The following is a 26285-nucleotide window of genomic DNA, read 5'->3' as shown; positions in this document are numbered from 1 at the left end:
TGTGTCCTTACATAAGTGTGGCTGCCCTAACATACAGATGTGTCCTTACATAAGTGTGACTGCCCTTTCTAACATAAAGATGCATCCTTACATAAGTGTGGCTGCACCAACTAACACACAGATGCGTCCTTATATAAGTGTGACTGCCCTAACATACAGATGTGTCCTTATATAAGTGTGACTGCCCTAACATACAGATGCGTCCTTATATAAGTGTGACTGCACCAACTAACATACAGATGTGTCCTTACATAAGTGTGGCTGCCCTAACTAACATACAAATATGTCCTTACATAAGTGTGACTGCACCAACTAACATACAGATGAATCCTTACATAAGTGTGGCTGCACCAACTAACATACAGATGCGTCCTTACATAAGTGTGACTGCCCAAACTAACATACAGATGTGTCCTTACATAAGTGTGGCTGCCCTAACTAACATACCGATGTGTCCTTACATAAGTGTGGATGCCCTAACTAACATACAGATGAGCCCTTACATAAGTGTGACTGCCCTAACTAACATACAGATATGTCCTTACATAAGTGTGGCTGCCCTAACATACAGATGTGTCCTTACATAAGTGTGACTGCCCTAACTAACATACAGATATGTCCTTACATAAGTGTGGCTGCCCTAACTGACATACAGATGTGTCCTTACATAAGTGTGGCTGCCCTAACATACAGATGTGTCCTTACATAAGTTTGATTGCCCTTTCTAACATAAAGATGCATCCTTACATAAGTGTGGCTGCACCAACTAACACACAGATGCGTCCTTATATAAGTGTGACTGCCCTAACATACAGATGTGTACTTATGTAAGTGTGACTGCCCTAACTAACATACAGATGTGTCATTATAAAAGTGTGACTGCCCTAACATACAGATGCGTCCTTATATAAGTGTGACTGCACCAACATACAGATGTGTCCTTATATAAGTGTGACTGCCCTAACATACAGATATGTCCTTACATAAGTGTGACTGCCCTAACTAACATACAGATATGTCCTTACATAAGTGTGGCTGCCCTAACTAACATACAGATATGTCCTTACATAAGTGTGACTGCCCTAACTAACATACAGATATGTCATTACATAAGTGTGGCTGCCCTAACTAACATACAGATATGTCCTTACATAAGTGTGACTGCCCTAACTAACATACAGATATGTCCTTACATAAGTGTGGCTGCCCTAACTAACATACAGATGTGTCCTTACATAAGTGTGGCTGCACCGACTAACAGACAGATGTGTCCTTACATAAGTGTGGCTGCCCTAACTAACATACAGATATGTCCTTACATAAGTGTGGCTGCCCTAACTAACATACAGATGTGTCCTTACATAAGTGTGACTGCCCTAACAAACATACAGATATGTCCTTACATAAGTGTGGCTGCCCTAACAAACATACAGATGTGTCCTTACATAAGTGTGGCTGCCCTAACTAACATACAGATGTGTCCTTACATAAGTGTGGCTGCCCTAACTAACATACAGAAATGTCCTTACATACTGTAAGTGTGGCTGCCCTAACATACAGATGTGTCCTTACATAAGTGTGGCTGCCCTAACTAAGATACAGATGTGTCCTTACATAAGTGTGGCTGCCCTAACTAACATACAGATGTGTCCTTACATAAGTGTGGCTGCCCTAACTAACATAAAGATATGTCCTTACATAAGTGTGGCTGCCCTAACTAACATACAGGTGTGTCCTTACATAAGTGTGGCTGCCCTAACTAACATACAGATGTGTCCTTACATAAGTGTGACTGCCCTAACTTACATACAGATGTGTCCTTACATAAGTGTGACTGCCCTAACACTAATATACATAAGTGTGGCTGCCCTAACTAACATACAGATATGTCCTTACATAAGTGTGACTGCCCTAACTAACATACAGATGTGTCCTTACATAAGTGTGGCTGTACCGACTAACATACAGATGTGTCCTTACATAAGTGTGACTGCCCTAACAAACATACAGATATGTCTTTACATAAGTGTGGCTGCCCTAACAAACATACAGATGTGTCCTTACATAAGTGTGGCTGCCCTAACATACAGATGTGTCCTTACATAAGTATGGCTGCCCTAACATACAGATGTGTTCTTACATAAGTGTGGCTGCCCTAACTAACATACAGATATGTCCTTACATAAGTGTGGCTGCCCTAACTAACATACAGATGTGTCCTTACATAAGTGTGGCTGCCCTAACATACAGATGTGTCCTTACATAAGTGTGACTGCCCTTTCTAGCATAAAGATGCATCCTTACATAAGTGTAGCTGCACCAACTTACACACAGATGCGTCCTTATATAAGTGTGACTGCCCTAACATACAGATGTGTCCTTATATAAGTGTGACTGCCCTAACTAACATACAGATGTGTCCTTATATAAGTGTGACTGCCCTAACATACAGATGCGTCCTTATATAAGTGTGACTGCACCAACATACAGATGTGTCCTTATATAGGTGTGACTGCTCTAACATACAGATGTGTCCTTACATAAGTGTGACTACCCTAACTAACATACAGATGTGTCCTTACATAAGTGTGGCTGCCCTAACATACAGATGTGTCCTTACATAAGTGTGGCTGTACCAACTAACATACAGATGAATCCTTACATAAGTGTGACTGCCCTAACTAACATACAGATGTGTCCTTACATAAGTGTGACTGCCCTAACTAACATACAGATGTGTCCTTACATAAGTGTGACTGCCCTAACATACAGATGTGTCCTTACATAAGTGTGGCTGCCCTAACTAACATACAGATGTGTCCTTACATAAGTGTGACTGCCCTAACTAACATACAAATATGTCATTACATAAGTGTGGTTGCCCTAACTAACATACAGATATGTCCTTACATAAGTGTGACTGCCCTAACATACAGATATGTCCTTACATAAGTGTGGCTGCCCTAACTAACATACAGATGTGTCCTTACATAAGTGTGGCTGCACCGACTAACAGACAGATGTGTCCTTACATAAGTGTGACTGCCCTAACTAACATACAGATGTGTCCTTACATAAGTGTGGCTGCACCGACTAACATACAGATGTGTCATTACATAAGTGTGGCTGCCCTAACTAACATACAGATATGTCCTTACATAAGTGTGACTGCCCTAACTAACATACAGATATGTCATTACATAAGTGTGGCTGCCCTAACTAACATACAGATATGTCGTTACATAAGTGTGACTGCCCTAACTAACATACAGATATGTCCTTACATAAGTGTGGCTGCCCTAACTAACATACAGATGTGTCCTTACATAAGTGTGGCTGCACCGACTAACAGACAGATGTGTCCTTACATAAGTGTGGCTGCCCTAACTAACATACAGATATGTCCTTACATAAGTGTGGCTGCCCTAACTAACATACAGATGTGTCCTTACATAAGTGTGACTGCCCTAACAAACATACAGATATGTCCTTACATAAGTGTGGCTGCCCTAACAAACATACAGATGTGTCCTTACATAAGTGTGGCTGCCCTAACTAACATACAGATGTGTCCTTACATAAGTGTGGCTGCCCTAACTAACATACAGAAATGTCCTTACATAAGTGTGGCTGCCCTAACATACAGATGTGTCCTTACATAAGTGTGGCTGCCCTAACTAAGATACAGATGTGTCCTTACATAAGTGTGGCTGCCCTAACTAACATACAGATGTGTCCTTACATAAGTGTGGCTGCCCTAACTAACATAAAGATATGTCCTTACATAAGTGTGGCTGCCCTAACTAACATACAGGTGTGTCCTTACATAAGTGTGGCTGCCTTAACTAACATACAGATGTGTCCTTACATAAGTGTGACTGCCCTAACTTACATACAGATGTGTCCTTACATAAGTGTGACTGCCCTAACACTAATATACATAAGTGTGGCTGCCCTAACTAACATACAGATATGTCCTTACATAAGTGTGACTGCCCTAACTAACATACAGATGTGTCCTTACATAAGTGTGGCTGTACCGACTAACATACAGATGTGTCCTTACATAAGTGTGACTGCCCTAACAAACATACAGATATGTCTTTACATAAGTGTGGCTGCCCTAACAAACATACAGATGTGTCCTTACATAAGTGTGGCTGCCCTAACATACAGATGTGTCCTTACATAAGTATGGCTGCCCTAACATACAGATGTGTTCTTACATAAGTGTGGCTGCCCTAACTAACATACAGATATGTCCTTACATAAGTGTGGCTGCCCTAACTAACATACAGATGTGTCCTTACATAAGTGTGGCTGCCCTAACATACAGATGTGTCCTTACATAAGTGTGACTGCCCTTTCTAGCATAAAGATGCATCCTTACATAAGTGTAGCTGCACCAACTTACACACAGATGCGTCCTTATATAAGTGTGACTGCCCTAACATACAGATGTGTCCTTATATAAGTGTGACTGCCCTAACTAACATACAGATGTGTCCTTATATAAGTGTGACTGCCCTAACATACAGATGCGTCCTTATATAAGTGTGACTGCACCAACATACAGATGTGTCCTTATATAGGTGTGACTGCTCTAACATACAGATGTGTCCTTACATAAGTGTGACTACCCTAACTAACATACAGATGTGTCCTTACATAAGTGTGGCTGCCCTAACATACAGATGTGTCCTTACATAAGTGTGGCTGTACCAACTAACATACAGATGAATCCTTACATAAGTGTGACTGCCCTAACTAACATACAGATGTGTCCTTACATAAGTGTGACTGCCCTAACTAACATACAGATGTGTCCTTACATAAGTGTGACTGCCCTAACATACAGATGTGTCCTTACATAAGTGTGGCTGCCCTAACTAACATACAGATGTGTCCTTACATAAGTGTGACTGCCCTAACTAACATACAAATATGTCATTACATAAGTGTGGTTGCCCTAACTAACATACAGATATGTCCTTACATAAGTGTGACTGCCCTAACATACAGATATGTCCTTACATAAGTGTGGCTGCCCTAACTAACATACAGATGTGTCCTTACATAAGTGTGGCTGCACCGACTAACAGACAGATGTGTCCTTACATAAGTGTGACTGCCCTAACTAACATACAGATGTGTCCTTACATAAGTGTGGCTGCACCGACTAACATACAGATGTGTCATTACATAAGTGTGGCTGCCCTAACAAACATACAGATGTGTCCTTACATAAGTGTGGCTGCCCTAACTAACATACAGATGTGTCCTTACATAAGTGTGGCTGCCCTAAGATACAGATGTGTCCTTACATAAGTGTGGCTGCCCTAACTAACATACAGATGTGTCCTTACATAAGTGTGGCTGCCCTAACTAATATACAGATATGTCCTTACATAAGTGTGGCTGCCCTAACTAACATACAGGTGTGTCCTTACATAAGTGTGGCTGCCCTAACTAACATACAGATGTGTCCTTACATAAGTGTGACTGCCCTAACTTACATACAGATGTGTCCTTACATAAGTGTGACTGCCCTAACTAACATACAGATATGTCCTTACATAAGTGTGGCTGCCCTAACTAACATACAGATGTGTCCTTACATAAGTGTGGCTGCCCTAACTAACATACAGATGTGTCCTTACATAAGTGTGACTGCCCTAACTAACATACACGTGTGTCCTTACATAAGTGTGGCTGCCCTAACTAACATACAGATGTGTCCTTACATAAGTGTGGCTGCCCTAACATACAGATGTGTCCTTACATAAGTGTGGCTGCCCTAACATACAGATGTGTTCTTACATAAGTGTGGCTGCCCTAACTAACATACAGATATGTCCTTACATAAGTGTGACTGCCCTAACTAACATACACGTGTGTCCTTACATAAGTGTGGCTGCCCTAACTAACATACAGATGTGTCCTTACATAAGTGTGGCTGCCCTAACATACAGATGTGTCCTTACATAAGTGTGACTGCCCTTTCTAGCATAAAGATGCATCCTTACATAAGTGTGGCTGCACCAACTAACACACAGATGCGTCCTTATATAAGTGTGACTGCCCTAACATACAGATGTGTCCTTATAGAAGTGTGACTGCCCAAACATACAGATGTGTCCTTATATAAGTGTGACTGACCTAACTAACATACAGATGTGTCCTTATATAAGTGTGACTGCCCTAACATACAGATGCGTCCTTATATAAGTGTGACTGCACCAACATACAGATGTGTCCTTATATAAGTGTGACTGCCCTAACATATAGATGTGTCCTTACATAAGTGTGACTACCCTAACTAACATACAGATGTGTCCTTACATAAGTGTGGCTGCACCAACTAACATACAGATGAATCCTTACATAAGTGTGACTGCCCTAACTAACATACAGATGTGTCCTTACATAAGTGTGACTGCCCTAACATACAGATGTGTCCTTACATAAGTGTGACTGCCCTAACATACAGATGCGTCCTTATATAAGTGTGACTGCACCAACATACAGATGTGTCCTTATATAAGTGTGACTGCCCTAATATACAGATGTGTCCTTACATAAGTTTGACTACCCTAACTAACATACAGATGTGTCCTTACATAAGTGTGGCTGCCCTAACATACAGATGTGTCCTTACATAAGTGTGGCTGCACCAACTAACATACAGATGAATCCTTACATAAGTGTGACTGCCCTAACTAACATACAGATGTGTCCTTACATAAGTGTGACTGCCCTAACTAACATACAGATGTGTCCTTACATAAGTGTGACTGCCCTAACATACAGATGTGTCCTTACATAAGTGTGGCTGCCCTAACTAACATACAGATGTGTCCTTACATAAGTGTGACTGCCCTAACTAACATACAGATATGTCCTTACATAAGTGTGGCTGCCCTAACTAACATACAGATGTGTCCTTACATAAGTGTGGCTGCACCGACTAACAGACAGATGTGTCCTTACATAAGTGTGACTGCCCTAACTAACATACAGATATGTCTTTACATAAGTGTGGCTGCCCTAACTAACATACAGATGTGTCCTTACATAAGTGTGGCTGCACCGACTAACATACAGATGTGTCATTACATAAGTGTGACTGCCCTAACAAACATACAGATGTGTCCTTACATAAGTGTGGCTGCACCGACTAACATACAGATGTGTCATTACATAAGTGTGGCTGCCCTAACAAACATACAGATGTGTCCTTACATAAGTGTGGCTGCCCTAACTAAGATACAGATGTGTCCTTACATAAGTGTGGCTGCCCTAACATACAGATGTGTCCTTACATAAGTGTGACTGCCCTAACTTACATACAGATGTGTCCTTACATAAGTGTGACTGCCCTAACTAACATACAGATATGTCCTTACATAAGTGTGGCTGCCCTAACTAACATACAGATGTGTCCTTACATAAGTGTGGCTGCCCTAACTAATATACAGATGTGTCCTTACATAAGTGTGACTGCCCTAACTAACATACACGTGTGTCCTTACATAAGTGTGGCTGCCCTAACTAACATACAGATGTGTCCTTACATAAGTGTGGCTGCCCTAACATACAGATGTGTCCTTACATAAGTGTGGCTGCCCTAACATACAGATGTGTTCTTACATAAGTGTGGCTGCCCTAACTAACATACAGATATGTCCTTACATAAGTGTGACTGCCCTAACTAACATACACGTGTGTCCTTACATAAGTGTGGCTGCCCTAACTAACAAACAGATGTGTCCTTACATAAGTGTGGCTGCCCTAACATACAGATGTGTCCTTACATAAGTGTGACTGCCCTTTCTAGCATAAAGATGCATCCTTACATAAGTGTGGCTGCACCAACTAACACACAGATGCGTCCTTATATAAGTGTGACTGCCCTAACATACAGATGTGTCCTTATAGAAGTGTGACTGCCCTAACATACAGATGTGTCCTTATATAAGTGTGACTGCCCTAACTAACATACAGATGTGTCCTTATATAAGTGTGACTGCCCTAACATACAGATGCGTCCTTATATAAGTGTGACTGCACCAACATACAGATTTGTCCTTATATAAGTGTGACTGCCCTAACATACAGATGTGTCCTTACATAAGTGTGACTACCCTAACTAACATACAGATGTGTCCTTACATAAGTGTGGCTGCCCTAACATACAGATGTGTCCTTACATATGTGTGGCTGCCCTAACGAAGATACAGATGTGTCCTTACATAAGTGTGGCTGCCCTAACTAACATACAGATGTGTCCTTACATAAGTGTGACTGCCCTAACTAACATACAGATGTGTCCTTACATAAGTGTGACTGCCCTAACATACAGATGTGTCCTTACATAAGTGTGGCTGCCCTAACTAAGATACAGATGTGTCCTTACATAAGTGTGGCTGCCCTAACTAACATACAGATGTGTCCTTACATAAGTGTGGCTGCCCTAACTAACATACAGATGTGTCCTTACATAAGTGTGGCTGCCCTAACATACAGATGTGTCCTTACATAAGTGTGACTGCCCTAACATACAGATGTGTCCTTACATAAGTGTGGCTGCCCTAACTAACATACAGATGTGTCCTTACATAAGTGTGACTGCCCTAACTAACATACAGATGTGTCCTCACATAAGTGTGGCTGCCCTAACATACAGATGTGTCCTTACATAAGTGTGGCTGCCCTAACTAAGATACAGATGTGTCCTTACATAAGTGTGGCTGCCCTAACTAACATACAGATGTGTCCTTACATAAGTGTGGCTGCCCTAACTAACATACAGAAATGTCCTTACATAAGTGTGGCTGCCCTAACATACAGATGTTTCCTTACATAAGTGTGGCTGCCCTAACTAACATACAGATGTGTCCTTACATAAGTGTGGCTGCCCTAACTAACATACAGATATGTCCTTACATAAGTGTGGCTGCACTAACTAACATACAGGTGTGTCCTTACATAAGTGTGGCTGCCCTAACTTACATACAGATGTGTCCTTACATAAGTGTGACTGCCCTAACTAACATACACGTGTGTCCTTACATAAGTGTGGCTGCCCTAACTAACATACAGATGTGTCCTTACATAAGTGTGGCTGCCCTAACATACAGATGTGTCCTTACATAAGTGTGGCTGCCCTAACATACTGTACAAATATGTCCTTACATAAGTGTGGCTGCCCTAACTAACATACAGATGTGTCCTTACATAAGTGTGGCTGCCCTAACATACAGATGTGTCCTTACATAAGTGTGACTGCCCTTTCTAGCATAAAGAATAAAGATGCATCCTTACATAAGTGTGGCTGCACCAACTAACACACAGATGCGTCCTTATATAAGTGTGACTGCCCTAACTAACATACAGATGTGTCCTTATATAAGTGTGACTGCCCTAAATAACATACAGATGTGTCCTTACATAAGTGTGACTGCCCTAACATACAGATGTGTCCTTATATAAGTGTGACTGCCCTAACATACAGATGTGTCCTTATATAAGTGTGACTGCCCTAACTAACATACAGATGTGTCCTTATATAAGTGTGACTGCCCTAACATACAGATGTGTCCTTATATAAGTGTGACTGCCCTAACATAGAGATGCATCCTTATATAAGTGTGACTGCCCTAACATACAGATGTGTCCTTACATAAGTGTGACTACCCTAACTAACATACAGATGTGTCCTTACATAAGTGTGGCTGCCCTAACATACAGATGTGTCCTTACATAAGTGTGGCTGCACCAACTAACATACAGATGAATCCTTACATAAGTGTGGCTGCCCTAACTAACATACAGATGTGTCCTTACATAAGTGTGACTGCCCTAACTAACATACAGATGTGTCCTTACATAAGTGTGGCTGCCCTAACATACAGATGTGTCCTTACATAAGTGTGGCTGCCCTAACATACAGATGTGTTCTTACATAAGTGTGGCTGCCCTAACTAACATACAGATATGTCCTTACATAAGTGTGACTGCCCTAACTAACATACAGATGTGTCCTTACATAAGTGTGGCTGCCCTAACATACAGATGTGTCCTTACATAAGTGTGACTGCCCTTTTTAGCATAAAGATGCATCCTTACATAAGTGTGGCTGCACCAACTAACACACAGATGCGTCCTTATATAAGTGTGACTGCCCTAACATACAGATGTGTCCTTATAGAAGTGTGACTGCACCAACATACAGATGTGTCCTTATATAAGTGTGACTGCCCTAACATACAGATGTGTCCTTACATAAGTGTGACTACCCTAACTAACATACAGATGTGTCCTTACATAAGTGTGGCTGCCCTAACATACAGATGTGTCCTTACATAAGTGTGGCTGCCCTAACATACAGATGTGTTCTTACATAAGTGTGGCTGCCCTAACTAACATACAGATATGTCCTTACATAAGTGTGACTGCCCTAACTAACATACACGTGTGTCCTTACATAAGTGTGGCTGCCCTAACATACAGATATGTCCTTACATAAGTGTGACTGCCCTAACTAACATACACGTGTGTCCTTACATAAGTGTGACTGCCCTAACATACAGATGCGTCCTTATATAAGTGTGACTGCACCAACATACAGATGTGTCCTTATATAAGTGTGACTGCCCTAACATACAGATGTGTCCTTACATAAGTGTGACTACCCTAACATACAGATGTGTCCTTACATAAGTGTGGCTGCCCTAACATACAGATGTGTCCTTACATAAGTGTGGCTGCCCTAACTAAGATACAGATGAATCCTTACATAAGTGTGGCTGCCCTAACTAACATACAGATGTGTCCTTACATAAGTGTGACTGCCCTAACTAACATACAGATGTGTCCTTACATAAGTGTGACTGCCCTAACATACAGATGTGTCCTTACATAAGTGTGGCTGCCCTAACATACAGATGTGCCCTTACATAAGTGTGGCTGCCCTAACTAACATACAGATGTGTCCTTACATAAGTGTGGCTGCCCTAACTAACATACAGATGTGTCCTTACATAAGTGTGGCTGCCCTAACATACAGATGTGTCCTTACATAAGTGTGGCTGCCCTAACTAAGATACAGATGTGTCCTTACATAAGTGTGGCTGCCCTAACTAACATACAGATGTGTCCTTACATAAGTGTGACTGCCCTAACTAACATACAGATGTGTCCTTACATAAGTGTGGCTGCCCTAACTAACATACAGAAATGTCCTTACATAAGTGTGGCTGCCCTAACATACAGATGTGTCCTTACATAAGTGTGGCTGCCCTAACTAACATACAGATGTGTCCTTACATAAGTGTGGCTGCCCTAACTAACATACAGATATGTCCTTACATAAGTGTGGCTGCCCTAACTAACATACAGATGTGTCCTTACATAAGTGTGACTGCCCTAACTTACATACAGATGTGTCCTTACATAAGTGTGACTGCCCTAACTAACATACAGATATGTCCTTACATAAGTGTGGCTGCCCTAACTAACACACAGATGTGTCCTTACATAAGTGTGGCTGCCCTAACTAACATACAGATGTGTCCTTACATAAGTGTGACTGCCCTAACTAACATACACGTGTGTCCTTACATAAGTGTGGCTGCCCTAACTAACATACAGATGTGTCCTTACATAAGTGTGGCTGCCCTAACATACAGATGTGTCCTTACATAAGTGTGGCTGCCCTAACATACAGATGTGTTCTTACATAAGTGTGGCTGCCCTTACTAACATACAAATATGTCCTTACATAAGTGTGGCTGCCCTAACTAACATACAGATGTGTCCTTACATAAGTGTGGCTGCCCTAACATACAGATGTGTCCTTACATAAGTGTGACTGCCCTTTCTAGCATAAAGATGCATCCTTACATAAGTGTGGCTGCACCAACTAACACACAGATGCGTCCTTATATAAGTGTGACTGCACCAACATACAGATGTGTCCTTATATAAGTGTGACTGCCCTAACATACTGATGTGTCCTTACATAAGTGTGACTACCCTAACTAACATACAGATGTGTCCTTACATAAGTGTGGCTGCCCTAACATACAGATGTGTCCTTACATAAGTGTGGCTGCACCAACTAACATACAGATGAATCCTTACGTAAGTGTGACTGCCCTAACTAACATACAGATGTGTCCTTACATAAGTGTGGCTGCACCAACTAACATACAGATGTGTCCTTACATAAGTGTGGCTGCCCTAACTAACATACAGATATGTCCTTACATAAGTGTGACTGCCCTTTCTAACATACAGATGCGTCCTTACATAAGTGTGGCTGTACCAACTAAAATACAATGCGTCCTTACATAAGTGTGGCTGTACCAACTAACATACAGATGTGTCCTTACATAAGTGTGACTGCACCAACAAACATACAGGTGCGTCCTTACATAAGTGTGACTGCACCAACTAACACACAGATGCGTCCTTACAGTATATAAGTGTGACTGCACCTACTAACATACAGATATGTCCTTACATAAGTGTGACTGCACCAACTAACATACAGATGCATCCTTACATAAGTGTGACTGCACCAACTAACATACAGATGTATCCTTACATAAGTGTGACTGCACCAACTAACATACAGATGTGTCCTTACATAAGTGTGGCTGCACCAACTAACATACAGATGTGTCCTTACATAAGTGTGACTGCACCAACTAACATACAGATGCATCCTTACATAAGTGTGATTGCACCAACTAACATACAGATGCGTGCTTACTAACATACAGGCTTGAGTTTAATAGTATCAGTGCACTTACCTTGCCGTAATCTACAGATGGCGTGTCAATGCCTGGGAAAAGATCCTGTGTGATTCCATTGAACAGGGGAAGGTCCACGGAGGTGAGCTTGGCAACATTCATATCTTTCATGGACATGAGAAGAATCTGCGGAAGAGACAATATCAGGAGAGAGACAGTAGAAAGCTGAAGGTCCATATTCTCCCCCGACAAGTCAGAACATAACCAGCAAACACCCATCACTTACCTCCTCATCGGATAAATCGGGCCGCACCCTGCGTTTCCTCCCAGCGTAGCGGAGCAATGAGGTGAGAGCTCTCAGTCCAAAATCATAGTGGTCCTGCTTGGACAGCTGCTGTACGGCCAGCGAGTACAGGGTGTAGACCTTCTTAGCCAGGAGCTACGGAACAAGACCAACATGTGACCACGCGCCTCCTAGGGTCCTGTACGGATGTGACCACCCGTACAATACAGACCGATGTTCTACCACGTAGCGCTGTTACCTTGCAGTTACTGAACCCTTCTCCAAACAAAATTATCTCTGCAATGAGCGTCGAGTCTGGAACCACCATGGAAATGGGCCTGAACATGGACTTGAGGTTGTCGGGGAGCTCGGTGCGGCCGGCGTATCCTGTAAACCACAAGAACGTGTCAATGACTAGGATACAAAAAGAGGAGGAGATCAGGCGGTGGTCTGGTTGTCCAGCAAGGGATTCTCACCTGGATTCATGGTGATGAAAATACCGCAAGACCACACCAAGTTGATTTCTCTTCCCTCAAATATGAATCGGTTGAGGTTAGCGGAGAGAGCGGACAGGATAGAAAGGATCTGCTGGGCAACCACCGACAGCACTTCAATGTTGATGCGGTTAAACTCGTCGAAACAGCCCCAAGCACCAGTCTGGAGCAAAGAGATATAGATTAGAGTGCACTTCTAAAAAAAGCTGATCAGTTTGGGTTTAGATGATGGACTGGAGGTGGACCACTAATGGTCTGAGATAGAGGCTAGACTGATAAAGAAGTGAAGTAAAAGCAGACACTAGTTGAGTCTCAGAGTAAGGCCAGGTGGTGGATCAATCATTGTGTCAATACAGGCTAGTTAGTGATAAAGGATAAAGTAAAGTAGTAACAGAAGATACCGGTAGACCAGTTATGGTCTGAGATGGAGACTAGGCAGTACAAAAGTAATAGAAGATACCGATGGACCAGTTATGGTCTGAGATGGAGACTAGGCAGTGATACAGAAGTAATAGAAGATACTGGTGAACAAATTATGGTCTGAGATGGAGACTAAGCAGTAATACAGAAGTATTAGAAGATACTAGTGGACCAGTTATGGTCTGAGATGGAAACTAGGCAGCAATACAGAAGTAATAGAAGATACTGGTGAACCAGTCATGGTCTGAGATGGAGACTAGGCAGTAATACAGAAGTAAGAGAAGATACTGGTGGACCAGTAATGGTCTGAGATGAAGACTAGGCAGTGATACAGAAGTAAGAGAAGATACTGGTGGACCAGTTATAGTCTGAGATGGATGCTAAACAGTGATACAGAAGTAATAGAAGATAATGGTGGACCAGTTATGGTCTGAGATGGAGACTAGACAGCTATAAAGAAGCAGAGTAAGAGCAGACATGATGACGCATACAAGAAAAATAGGTTCCTCCTTCTCACCTGGGCCAAGCCAGAATACATCCTTCCCATGGATTTGTAGTCCAGGCCCTCCGAGCAGTTCACCACAATCACGTACATTCCCAGTGCCTTTCCTAAATCTTTCACAGTCTCTGTCTTCCCAGTACCAGCTGGGCCCTTAGGGGATCCCCCACGATGTAGGTGCAGGGCTGTGGTGAGGGTCATGTAGCATCTGTGGGGACAGACTGTGTTACCCGGTGTAATGACAGATCCATTGCGCCCTGTGATAGAGCCAGGAAAACAATGCTGCCATTGTTTTGGCCGATACCTACACATCACGTAGCAGAAGGTATCAATATGGGGACTGGTGTCCACAAAATCTCCCTTTTTGGCAAAGTATTTCTTTCACCTTATCAATCCCTGCACATATCTTCACCTGGCCGGAATCACCTTCACAGATGATGCCCCGAGGAAGGACACTTAGGAAAAGGAGGGTTTCCTGAAACTGGGAAACTCCTAAGCTATTACTTATCTTTCATTCTGTGGGGAACACTAATGATGGGGATACAGCCGGAGGATTGGCGCTTTATTAAAAATCTGCACAAAAACAGAAGCTCCTCTCATTTTTATACACCCACCCAACAGATGGCGCCACCAAGACACCCGCCCCCCAACTTCCACCACACCCATATCTTCTCTTTCATGTGGGTCAGGGTCATCTGTACGGTTCTGTGGCTGTGTGATGCCTGAAGTGGGCCAGGCTATGGATGGGGTGAGGGTTTCAGCTTCTGCAGTCATACACAAATGTTAAGGCCTGGGAAGCAGACGCGGAGTCTACAAGAAACCGCTATTCTGGTAATGTGTCACCCAGGCTGGAAATGGAGAAGATTATTGAGCCAATAGGGAAAATAAGATTTTAAACCTACCGGTAAATCTTTTTCTCCTAGTCTGTAGAGGATGCTGGGGACTCCGTAAGGACCATGGGGTATAGACGGGCTCCGCAGGAGACATGGGCACTACAAAGAACTTTAGAATGGGTGTGCACTGGCTCCTCCCTCTATGCCCCTCCTCCAGACCTCAGTTAGAGAAACTGTGCCCAGAGGAGACGGACAGTACGAGGAAGGATTTTGTTAATCTAAGGGCAAGATTCATACCAGCCCACACCATCCACACCGTATAACATGGAATATACGAACCAGTTAACAGTATGAAACAAAATAGCATCAGCCCGAGACTGATCAAAACTGTAACATAACCCTTATGTAAGCAAAAACTATATACAAGTCTTGCAGATTTAGTCCGCACTGGGACGGGCGCCCAGCATCCTCTACGGACTAGGAGAAAAAGATTTACCGGTAGGTTTAAAATCTTATTTTCTCTTACATCCTAGAGGATGCTGGGGACTCCGTAAGGACCATGGGGATTATACCAAAGCTCCAGACCGGGCGGGAGAGTGCGGATGACTCTGCAGCACCGATTGAGCAAACATGAGGTCCTCATCAGCCAGGGTATCAAACTTGTAGAATTTTGCAAAAGTGTTTGAACCCGACCAAGTCGCCGCTCGGCAAAACTGTAATGCCGAGACGCCTCGGGCAGCCCCCCAAGAAGAGCCCACCTTCCTAGTGGAATGGGCCTTTACCGAATTTGGTAACGGCAATCCAGCCGTAGAATGAGCCTGCTGAATCGTGTTACAGATCCAGCGAGCAATAGTCTGCTTAGAAGCAGGAGCACCAACCTTGTTGGCTGCATACAGGACAAACAGAGCCTCTGTTTTCCTAACCCGAGCCGTCCTCGCTACATAGATTTTTAAGGCCCTGACTACATCAAGGGACTTGGAATCCTCCAAGTCCCCCGTACCCACAGGTACCACAATAGGTTGGTTCATATGAAAAGATGAAACCACCTTAAGCAAAAATTGAGGACGAGTCCTCAATTCTGTTCTATCCACATGGAAAATCAGGTAGGGGCTTTTGTGAGACAAAACCGCCAATTCGGACACCCGCCTTGCAGATGCCAAGGCCAACAACATGACCACCTTCCAAGTGAGAAATTTTAATTCCACTGTTTGAAGAGGTTCAAACCAGTGAGATTTTAAGAACTGCAACACCACGTTAAGGTCCCATGGTGCCACTGGAGGCACAAAAGGAGGCTATATGTGCAGCACTCCCTTTACCAAAGTCTGGACTTCCGGGAGAGAAGCCAAGTCCTTCTAAAAGAAAATTGATATGGCCGAAATCTGTACCTTAATGGAGCCTAATTTTCAGGCCCATATCCACTCCTGTCTGCAGAAAGTGGAGAAAACGGCCCAGATGGAAATCTTCCGTAGGAGCATTCTTGGCTTCACACCAAGATACATACTTTCTCCAGATACGGTGATAATGTTTCGCCGGCACCTCCTTCCTAGCCCTTATCAGAGTAGGGATGACTTCTTCCGGAATGCCTTTTCCAGCTAGGATTCGGTGTTCAACCGCCATGCCGTCAAACGTAACCGCGGTAAGTCTTGGAACACGCAGGGCCCCTGTTGCAACAGGTCCTCTCTGAGAGGAAGAGGCCACGGATCTTCTGTGAGCATTTCCTGAAGAACTGAATACCAGGCCCTTCGAGGCCAATCTGGAACAATGAGGATTGTCCGCACTCTTTTTCGTCTTATGATTCTCAATATCTTTGAGATGAGTGGAAGAGGAGGAAACACATAGACCGACCGAAACATCCACGGTGTCACCAGGGCGTCCACCGCCACTGCGTGAGGGTCCCTTGACCTGGCACAATACCTCCGAAGCTTCTTGTTGAGGCGCGATGCCATCATGTCTAATTGAGGAAGACCCCAATGACTTGTTATCTCTGCAAAAACTTCTTGATGAAGTCCCCACTCTCCTGGATGGAGATCGTGTCTGCTGAGGAAGTCTGCTTCCCAGTTGTCCACTCCCGGAATGAAGACTGTCGTCAAAGCGCTTACATGATTTTCCGCCCAGCGAAGAATCCTGGTGGCTTCCGCCATTGCCACTCTGCTCCTTGTTCCGCCCTGGCTGTTTACATGAGCCACGGCTGAGACGTTGTCTGACTGAATCAGAACCGGTAGGTCGCGAAGAAGATTCTCCGCTTGACGCAGGCCGTTGTATATGGCCCTCAATTCCAGTTCTGATGAATGTGAAGATGGGACCCGGACCATTTGTCCAGAAGATCCCACTGAAAAGTCCTCGCATGAAACCTGCCGAAGGGCATGGCCTCGTAGGACGCCACCATTTCCCCCAGTACTCGAGTGCATTGATGGACTGACACCCTTTTCAGTTTCAACAGGTCTCTGACCATGTTCTGGAGTTCCTGGGCTTTTTCCATCGGGAGAAAAACCCTCTTTCGTTCCGTGTCCAGAATCATGCCCAAGAAAGATAGCCGAGTCGTTGGAACCAACTGCGACTTTGGCAGATTGAGAATCCAGCCATGTTGCTGCAGCACTCTTAGGGAGAGCGACACGCTTTTCAGCAACTGTTCTCTTGATCTCGCTTTTATCAGGTCCAAGTACGGGATAATTGTGACTCCCTGCCGGCGCAGGAGCACCATCATTTCCGCCATTACCTTGGTGAAAATCCTCGGGGCCGTGGAATGCCCAAACGGCCACGTCTGAAACTGGTAATGACATTCCTGTACAGCGAATCTCAGGTACGCCTGATGAGGGGGATATATGGGGACATGAAGGTATGCATCCTTTATGTCTAGTGACACCATAAAATCCCCCCCTTCCAGGCTGGAGATAACTGCCCGGAGCTATTCCATCTTGAATTTGAACTTTTTCAAGTACAGGTTTAGGGATTTTAAATTTAGAATGGGTCTGACCGAGCCATCCGGTTTCGGGAACCACAAACAGGGTTGAATAGTACCCTTGCCCCTGCTGAAGTAGGGGAACCTTGACAACCACTTGTTGTTGACACAGTTTTTGAATTGCAGCTAAACTATCTCCCTTTCTGGGGAAGAAGCTGGTAAGGCAGATTTGAAAAACCGCCGAGGAGGCACGTCTTCGAATTCCAGATTGTAACCTTGGGACACAATTTCCATTGCTCAAGGATCCACATCTGACTGAACCCAGACGTGGCTTTAGAGTCGAAGTCGTGCCCCCACCGGAGCGGACTCCCTCAGTGGAGCCCCAGCGTCAATCAGTGGATTTAGTAGAAGCTGGGGAGGACTTCTGCTTCTGGGAACTAGCCGTAGCAGGCATTCTCTTCCCTTTACCCTTACCTCTGGCGAGGAAGGAAGATCCCCGACCTCTTTCGGATTTATGCGACCGAAAGGACTGCATCTGATATTGCGGCGTTTTCTTCTGTTGTGGGGAAACATAAGGAAAAAAAGTAGATTTACCCGTGGTAGCTGTGGAAACCAGGTCCGCGAGACCTTCCCCAAATAAGTCCTCACCTTTGTAAGGCAAAACTTCCATATGTCTTTTTGAGTCGGCATCACCCGTCCATTGACGCGTCCACAGGGCTCGCCTAGCAGAAATCGCCATGGCATTGGCTCTCGAACCTAGCAGGCCAACGTCTCTCTGAGCGTCTCTCATATTGTTAGGATCTCCTGTTCTGTACTGCCACGTCGCCATGGCAACCGGGAGGCAAGTGTTAGCGAAGTAACCTGAGCGCAGCTGATACTCCGGTCCGGGTTTTTACTGTGTAGTGGTTACAGGCTCTGTGCACGGCAGGGAATCCGGCGCTGGTTTTGTGCTCACAGTCTGTGAGGTCTGAGTGGGGCGTGGACAGCACCTGCTATATAAACCATCCTCTCAGGCTAGGCAAATGCTGCTGAATCTTTGTTTGTTAGTCAGTTCCAGAGAGTTAGCTAGTACTGTGTGACTTTGTATTTACTTGTTGCTTACTGCGAATAGGCCTTGGGATTTGGTACTTCATTCTGCCAATCCGGACCTAGCAGTAAGACTGGAGTCAGTTGTTTAACCTGCTGGGGTTCTTTTGCTATTCTGTGAACCCAGCAGGTTTGCGGCTGTACTCTCAGACCTGCTTGCTTAATCCTCCCTCACTGTGCAGGGCGTCCAGGTGTCAGTTTAGTGGCAGTAAGCTGAACCTGTGCCCTGCAAGTGGGGGTTAGGATTGTGGATACTCTCCTTGTGTCTATATTTCTATCTCTGACCAAGGAGTTTATTCCCACACCCGTTGGTAACCCTTTGGGGTTTTTCCTGTTGCTCTTAGCAACATCATTTTGGGTGCTCCACATGTTAAATCACTACATCTCGCTTCATTGTCCGCTCTATTCCATCTGAGCATTCCTGACACTAGGGAGACACTCAGTTCCTGAGCCTTTGGGCTTCTCCGTTCACTTTGTGTTTATTAGTTATTCCATCACCTCATGTGTATGTTGTGTTATACTGTCTGTGAGTTCGTTTTGCCTCGCATCCCTCTCTGTTCATACACCGGTATACTCCTGTTAGCACTGGTGTGCGTAACACATATATAAGACTGCGTCTTTAATGTGACCTAAGGTCAATAAAATGGTATCCCTATCCAGGGTATAAACGTCAGCTGACAAGGTATCTGTCCCAGCTGCCACAGCGCTACAAACCCAAGCCGACATTATTGCCGGTCTGAGCAAGGCACCCATATGTGTATAAATTGATTTCAAGGTAGTCTCCTGTCTGCGATCAGCAGGATCCCTGAGAGCTGCCGAATCTGGAGACGGTAGCGCCACCTTTTTGGATAAACGCGTTAAAGCCTTGTCCACTCTGGGTGAGGATTCCCACCGTAACCTGTCCTGTGCAGGGAAAGAATACGCCATAAGAATTCTCTTGGGAATCTGCAGTTTCTTGTCTGGAGTTTCCCAAGCTTTTTCAAATAACGCATTCAACTCATGAGATGGGGGAAAGGTTACCTCAGGTTTCTTTTCCTTAAACATGCATACCCTCTTGTCAGGAACAGAGGGGTCATATGTGATATGTAAAACATCCTTTATTGCAATAATCATATAATGAATACTTTTGGCCACCCTTGGGTGTAACCTCGCATCATCGTAGTCGACACTGGAGTCAGAATCCGTGTCGGTATCAGTGTCTGCTACTTGGGACAAGGGACGTTTCTGAGACCCTGAAGGGCCCTGTGACACAGCCAAAGCCATGGATTGACTCCCTGTTCTATCCCTGGACTCTGCTAAGTCCAATCTCTTATGTAATAAAGACACATTTGCACTTAAAACATTAAACATATCCATCCAATCATGTGTCGGCGTTGCAGACGGAGACACCACAATCATCTGCTCCACCTCCTCCTTAGATGAGCCTTCCGCTTCAGACATGTCGACACACACGTACCGACACGCCCACACACTCAGGGAAATAACTATATGGAGACAGTTCCCCAATAAGGCCCTTTGGAGAGACAGAGAGAGAGTATGCCAGCACACACCCAGCGCCACCAGACCCTGGAATAAAATCCCAGTTAGGACAGCGCTTTTATATAAATATATATACATATATACACTCACTGCGCCAATTAAAAATGCCCCCCCCCCTCTTTTTTGCCTTCTGTAACGTCATTCAGCAGGGGAGAGTCCGGGGAGCCAGCTTCTCTGCAGTGCTGTGGAGAAAATAGCGCTGGTTAGTGTTGGAGGACCAAGCCCCGCCCCCTCCCCGGCGGGCTTCGGTCCCGCTCAAATTATTTATACTGGCAGGGTTTTATTAATATACTGCCTCCGCAGTATCTACTTTATATGCCAGTGTCCCTAGAGGTTTTTATTGCTGCCCAGGGCGCCCCCCGTGCGCCCTGCACCCTTACAGTGCCCGTTGTGTGTGTCTGTGTGGGAGCAATGGCGCACAGCGTTACCGCTGTGCGTTACCTCAGTGAAGATCTGAAGTCTTCTGCCGCCTGTGAAGTCTTCTTTTCTTCTTAATACTCACCCGGCTTCTATCTTCCGGCTCTATGAGGAGGACGGCGGCGCGGCTCCGGGACGAACGACGATGGTGAGACCCGCGTTCCGACCCTCTGGAGCTAATGGTGTCCAGTAGCCTAAGAAGCAGAGCCTAGCATTTAAGTAGTCTGCTTCTCTCCCCTCAGTCCCACGATGCAGGGAGCCTGTTGCCAGCAGTGCTCCCTGAAAATAAAAAAACCTAACAAAACCTAACAAAATTCTTTTTACAAAGAAACTCAGGAGAGCTCCCCTGTAGTGCACCCAGTCTCCTCTGGGCACAGGATCTAACTGAGGTCTGAAGGAGGGGCATAGAGGGAGGAGCCAGTGCACACCCATACTAAAAGTTCTTTATAGTGCCCATGTCTCCTGCGGAGCCCGTCTATACCCCATGGTCCTTACGGCGTCCCCAGCATCCTCTAGGACATAAGAAAAAGACCTTTCTGCTAATACAGGCACTACAACGTTTCACTAGTGCTGCTAGTGCTGGACGGAAGGTGCTTCCGCCCCAAGTCTTGTGCGTCCCATCCCATAATGCCCCGGTTCTTCTGCTCATTTTCTAGGTTTAATGATCTCAGAAACGGCTGCTTCTCCCTTTCCTGGACGTTCTCTATGTTGTTTCCAATGGGACTTTGGTTCTGTATCTGTACTGTCAGTGTCCCTCAATGGATTCAGGGAAAAGGTAAGTACTACAACCCCAAAGTACACAGCGGAAGATGAGGGTAACGGTACCTGTCAGTTAGAGGAGTAATCACAAGGCGGCCCGAATTTCCCAGATACTCATATCCATACTGGAACTGTGTGTTGGTCTGTCTAATGAGACAGTCATCAATGTCCTGCAAGGACAGACAATACTAATTATGTACAATCCACATTCACATGCTGCCACCCCATGGTGGGAGGGACAAACTCACAGCTCCCTCCTACCGGTGTCACCCTGCAGGGGGAGGGACAGGTTCATAGCTCCCTTCTGTCTGCGTCACCCTGCAGGGGGCGGGACAGGCTCATAGCTCCCTTCTGTCTGTGTCACCCTGCTGGGGGAGGGTCAGACTCATAGCTCCCTTCTGTCTATGTCACCCTGCAGGGGGAGGGACAGGCTCATAGCTCCCTTCTGTCTATGTCACCCTGCAGGGGGAGGGACAGGCTCATAGCTCCCTTCTGTCTGTGTCACCCTGCAGGGGGAGGGGCAGACTCATAGCTCCCTTCTGTCTGTGTCACCCTGCAGGGGGAGGGGCAGACTCATAGCTCCCTTCTGTCTGTGTCACCCTGCAGGGGGAGGGACAGGCTCATAGCTCCCTTCTGTCTATGTCACCCTGCAGGGGGAGGGACAGGCTCATAGCTCCCTTCTGTCTATGTCACCCTGCAGGGGCAGGGACAGGTTCATAGCTCCCTTATGTGTCACCCTGCAGGGGGAGGGACAGGCTCATAGCTCCCCTCTGTCTGTGTCACCCTGCAGGGGGAGGGACAGGCTCATAGCTCGCTTCTGTCTCTGTCACCCTGCAGGGGGAGGGGCAGACTCATAGCTCCCTTCTGTCTGTGTCACCCTGCAGGGGGAGGGTCAGGCTCATAGCTCCCTTCTGTCTATGTCACCCTGCAGGGGGAGGGGCAGACTCATAGCTCCCTTCTGTCTATGTCACCCTGCAGGGGGAGGGGCAGACTCATAGCTCCCTTCTGTCTATGTCACCCTGCAGGGGGAGGGACAGGCTCACAGCTCCATCCTGTCTGTGTCACGCTGCAGGGGGAGGGGGAGGGGCAGGCTCATGGCTCCATTCTGTCTGTGTCACCCTGCAGAAGGAGGGACTGACTCACAGCTCCCTTCTGTCTATGTCACTCTGTCACCCTGCAGGGGGAGGGACAGGGTCATAGCTCCCTTCTGTCTGTGTCACTGTGTCACCCTGCAGGGGGAGGGACAGGCTCATAGCCCCCTTCTGTCTGTGTCACCCTGCAGGGGGAGGGACAGGCTCGTAGCCCCCGTCTGTCTGTGTCACCCTGCAGGGGAAGGAACATTCTCATAGCTCCCTTCTGTCTGTGTCACCCTGCAGGGGGAGGGACAGGCTCAAAGCTCCATCCTGTGTCACCCTGCAGGGGGAGGGACAGGCTCATAGCTCGCTTCTGTCTGTGTCACCCTGCAGGGGGAGGGGTCCTAGCCCTCTTTTGTCTGTAACTGTTCTATACTAGTCATCAGGATGTGTAGAAACATAGACTTTGACAGCAGATAAGAAACACATGGCTTTAGTCTTAGGATATCAGGGTTAGGGTATTAGGGATAGGGCACTGGATTGGGTTAGGGTATAAGGGTTAGTCTGGGGATGGGGTTAGGGTATTAGGGATAGGGCACTGGATTGGGTTGGGGTATAAGGGTTAGTCTGGGGATGGGGTTAGGGTATTAGGGATAGGGCACTGGATTGGGTTAGGGTATAAGGGTTAGTCTGGGGATGGGGTTAGGGTATTATGGATAGGGCACTGGATTGGGTTAGGGTATAAGGGTTAGTCTGGGGATGGGGTTAGGGTATTATGGATAGGGCACTGGATTGGGTTAGGGTATAAGGGTTAGTCTGGGGATGAGGTTAGGGTATTAGGGATAGGGCACTGGATTGGGTTAGGGTATAAGGGTTAGTCTGGGGATGGGGTTAGGGTATTAGGGATAGGGCACTGGATTGGGTTAGGGTATAAGGGTTAGTCTGGGGATGGGGTTAGGGTATTAGGGATAGGGCACTGGATTGGGTTAGGGTATAAGGGTTAGTCTGGGGATGGGGTTAGGGTATTAGGGATAGGGCACTGGATTGGGTTAGGGTATAAGGGTTAGTCTGGGGATGGGGTTAGGGTATTAGGGATAGGGCACTGGATTGGGTTAGGGTATAAGGGTTAGTCTGGGGATGGGGTTAGGGTATTAGGGATAGGGCACTGGATTGGGTTAGGGTATAAGGGTTAGTCTGGGGATGGGGTTAGGGTATTAGGGATAGGGCACTGGATTGGGTTAGGGTATAAGGGTTAGTCTGGGGATGGGGTTAGGGTATTAGGGATAGGCCACTGGATTGGGTTAGGGTATAAGGGTTAGTCTGGGGATGGGGTTAGGGTATTAGGGATAGGGCACTGGATTGGGTTAGGGTATAAGGGTTAGTCTGGGGATGGGGTTAGGGTATTAGGGATAGGGCACTGGATTGGGTTAGGGTATAAGGGTTAGTCTGGGGATGGGGTTAGGGTATTAGGGATAGGCCACTTGATTGGGTTAGGGTATAAGGGTTAGTCTGGGGATGGGGTTAGGGTATTAGGGATAGGGCACTGGATTGGGTTGGGGTATAAGGGTTAGTCTGGGGATGGGGTTAGGGTATTAGGGATAGGGCACTGGATTGGGTTAGGGTATAAGGGTTAGTCTGGGGATGGGGTTAGGGTATTAGGGATAGGGCACTGGATTGGGTTAGGGTATAAGGGTTAGTCTGGGGATGGGGTTAGGGTATTAGGGATAGGGCACTGGATTGGGTTGGGGTATAAGGGTTAGTCTGGGGATGGGGTTAGGGTATTAGGGATAGGGCACTGGATTGGGTTAGGGTATAAGGGTTAGTCTGGGGATGGGGTTAGGGTATTAGGGATAGGGCACTGGATTGGGTTAGGGTATAAGGGTTAGTCTGGGGATGGGGTTAGGGTATTAGGGATAGGGCACTGGATTGGGTTAGGGTATAAGGGTTAGTCTGGGGATGGGGTTAGGGTATTAGGGATAGGGCACTGGATTGGGTTAGGGTATAAGGGTTAGTCTGGGGATGGGGTTAGGGTATTAGGGCACTGGATTGGGTTGGGGTATAAGGGTTAGTCTGGGGATGGGGTTAGGGTATTAGGGCACTGGATTGGGTTGGGGTATAAGGGTTAGTCTGGGGATGGGGTTAGGGTATTAGGGATAGGGCACTGGATTGGGTTAGGGTATAAGGGTTAGTCTGGGGATGGGGTTAGGGTATTAGGAATAGGGCACTGGATTGGGTTAGGGTATAAGGGTTAGTCTGGGGATGGGGTTAGGTTATTAGGGATAGGGCACTGGATTGGGTTAGGGTATAAGGGTTAGTCTGGGGATGGGGTTAGGGTATTAGGGATAGGGCACTGGATTGGGTTAGGGTATAAGGGTTAGTCTGGGGATGGGGTTAGGGTATTAGGGATAGTGCACTGGATTGGGTTAGGGTATAAGGGTTAGTCTGGGGATGGGGTTAGGTTATTAGGGATAGGGCACTGGATTGGGTTAGGGTATAAGGGTTAGTCTGGGGATGGGGTTAGGGTATTAGGGATAGGGCACTGTATTAGGGTTGTTTTAGCGGTTTGGGTTAGGGCATTAGGCATACCTCCCAACTGTCCCAATTTTCGCGGGACAGTCACGTTTTTATAGGACTGTCCCGCTGTCCCACCCGTGGGCCACAGTGTCCCGCAGTGGGGGGAAGGGGGCAGTTGGGAGGCACTCCAGACACTCGCTGCCCTGCTCAGTTCAGAGAAGCGGTGAATATGCGCACAGCGTCTATTCACTAGAGACGGAGAGACAGGGGGCATGCCAGCAGCTCCCAGAGCGCAGGCCATGCCCCCATACTGACGGAAAACGGGGGGAGGGGGTGGCTCGCGATCCCAGCACTCCCACTAAGCCACACCCCCTTTCCTATAGGCCACATCCCCTTTTCAGGCGGGCGTGACTTAGCCGCTCCAATGTGTCCCTCCTTCTCTTCTCCCGATGTTGGGAGGTATGCATTAGGGTTAGTTTGGGGATGGAGTTAGGGTATTGGAACTAGGCTATTAGGGTTGGGATTTCATCATTGTGAATAAGTAGATGTAGTTGTGCAAGGGTTAAACAGCGTTGGTCAATAAAATGTGACACTTGGAACCCGCAGAGGGTGGTCACTTACATATGACCCACTTGCAATTTGCCTGAGGCTCCCATAACCCATTTTCTGAACCAACCGGGGGGCTTACGCTACAGCAGGGACATACAATAT

General features: G+C 46.0%; 1 protein-coding gene across 1 annotated transcript in view; it reads right to left on the bottom strand.

Annotated features, from left to right (window-relative positions):
• Positions 1-26285, bottom strand: part of DNAH2 (dynein axonemal heavy chain 2) — a 261666-nt gene that overhangs the window by 106907 nt on the left and 128474 nt on the right. The window contains exons 36-41 of the mRNA XM_063930819.1: positions 22054-22157; positions 14473-14662; positions 13518-13698; positions 13301-13428; positions 13045-13197; positions 12819-12944 (exon numbers count right to left, since the gene is read on the bottom strand). Coding sequence (XP_063786889.1) covers positions 12819-12944; positions 13045-13197; positions 13301-13428; positions 13518-13698; positions 14473-14662; positions 22054-22157 — 882 coding nt within the window. The remainder of the gene's footprint in view (positions 1-12818; positions 12945-13044; positions 13198-13300; positions 13429-13517; positions 13699-14472; positions 14663-22053; positions 22158-26285) is intronic.

This window comes from Pseudophryne corroboree, chromosome 6, assembly GCF_028390025.1.
Source record: "Pseudophryne corroboree isolate aPseCor3 chromosome 6, aPseCor3.hap2, whole genome shotgun sequence".
NCBI lineage: Eukaryota > Metazoa > Chordata > Amphibia > Anura > Myobatrachidae > Pseudophryne > Pseudophryne corroboree.
The sequence above is the reverse complement of the archived record's forward strand: the minus strand, read 5'-3'. Positions and strand labels throughout refer to the sequence as shown.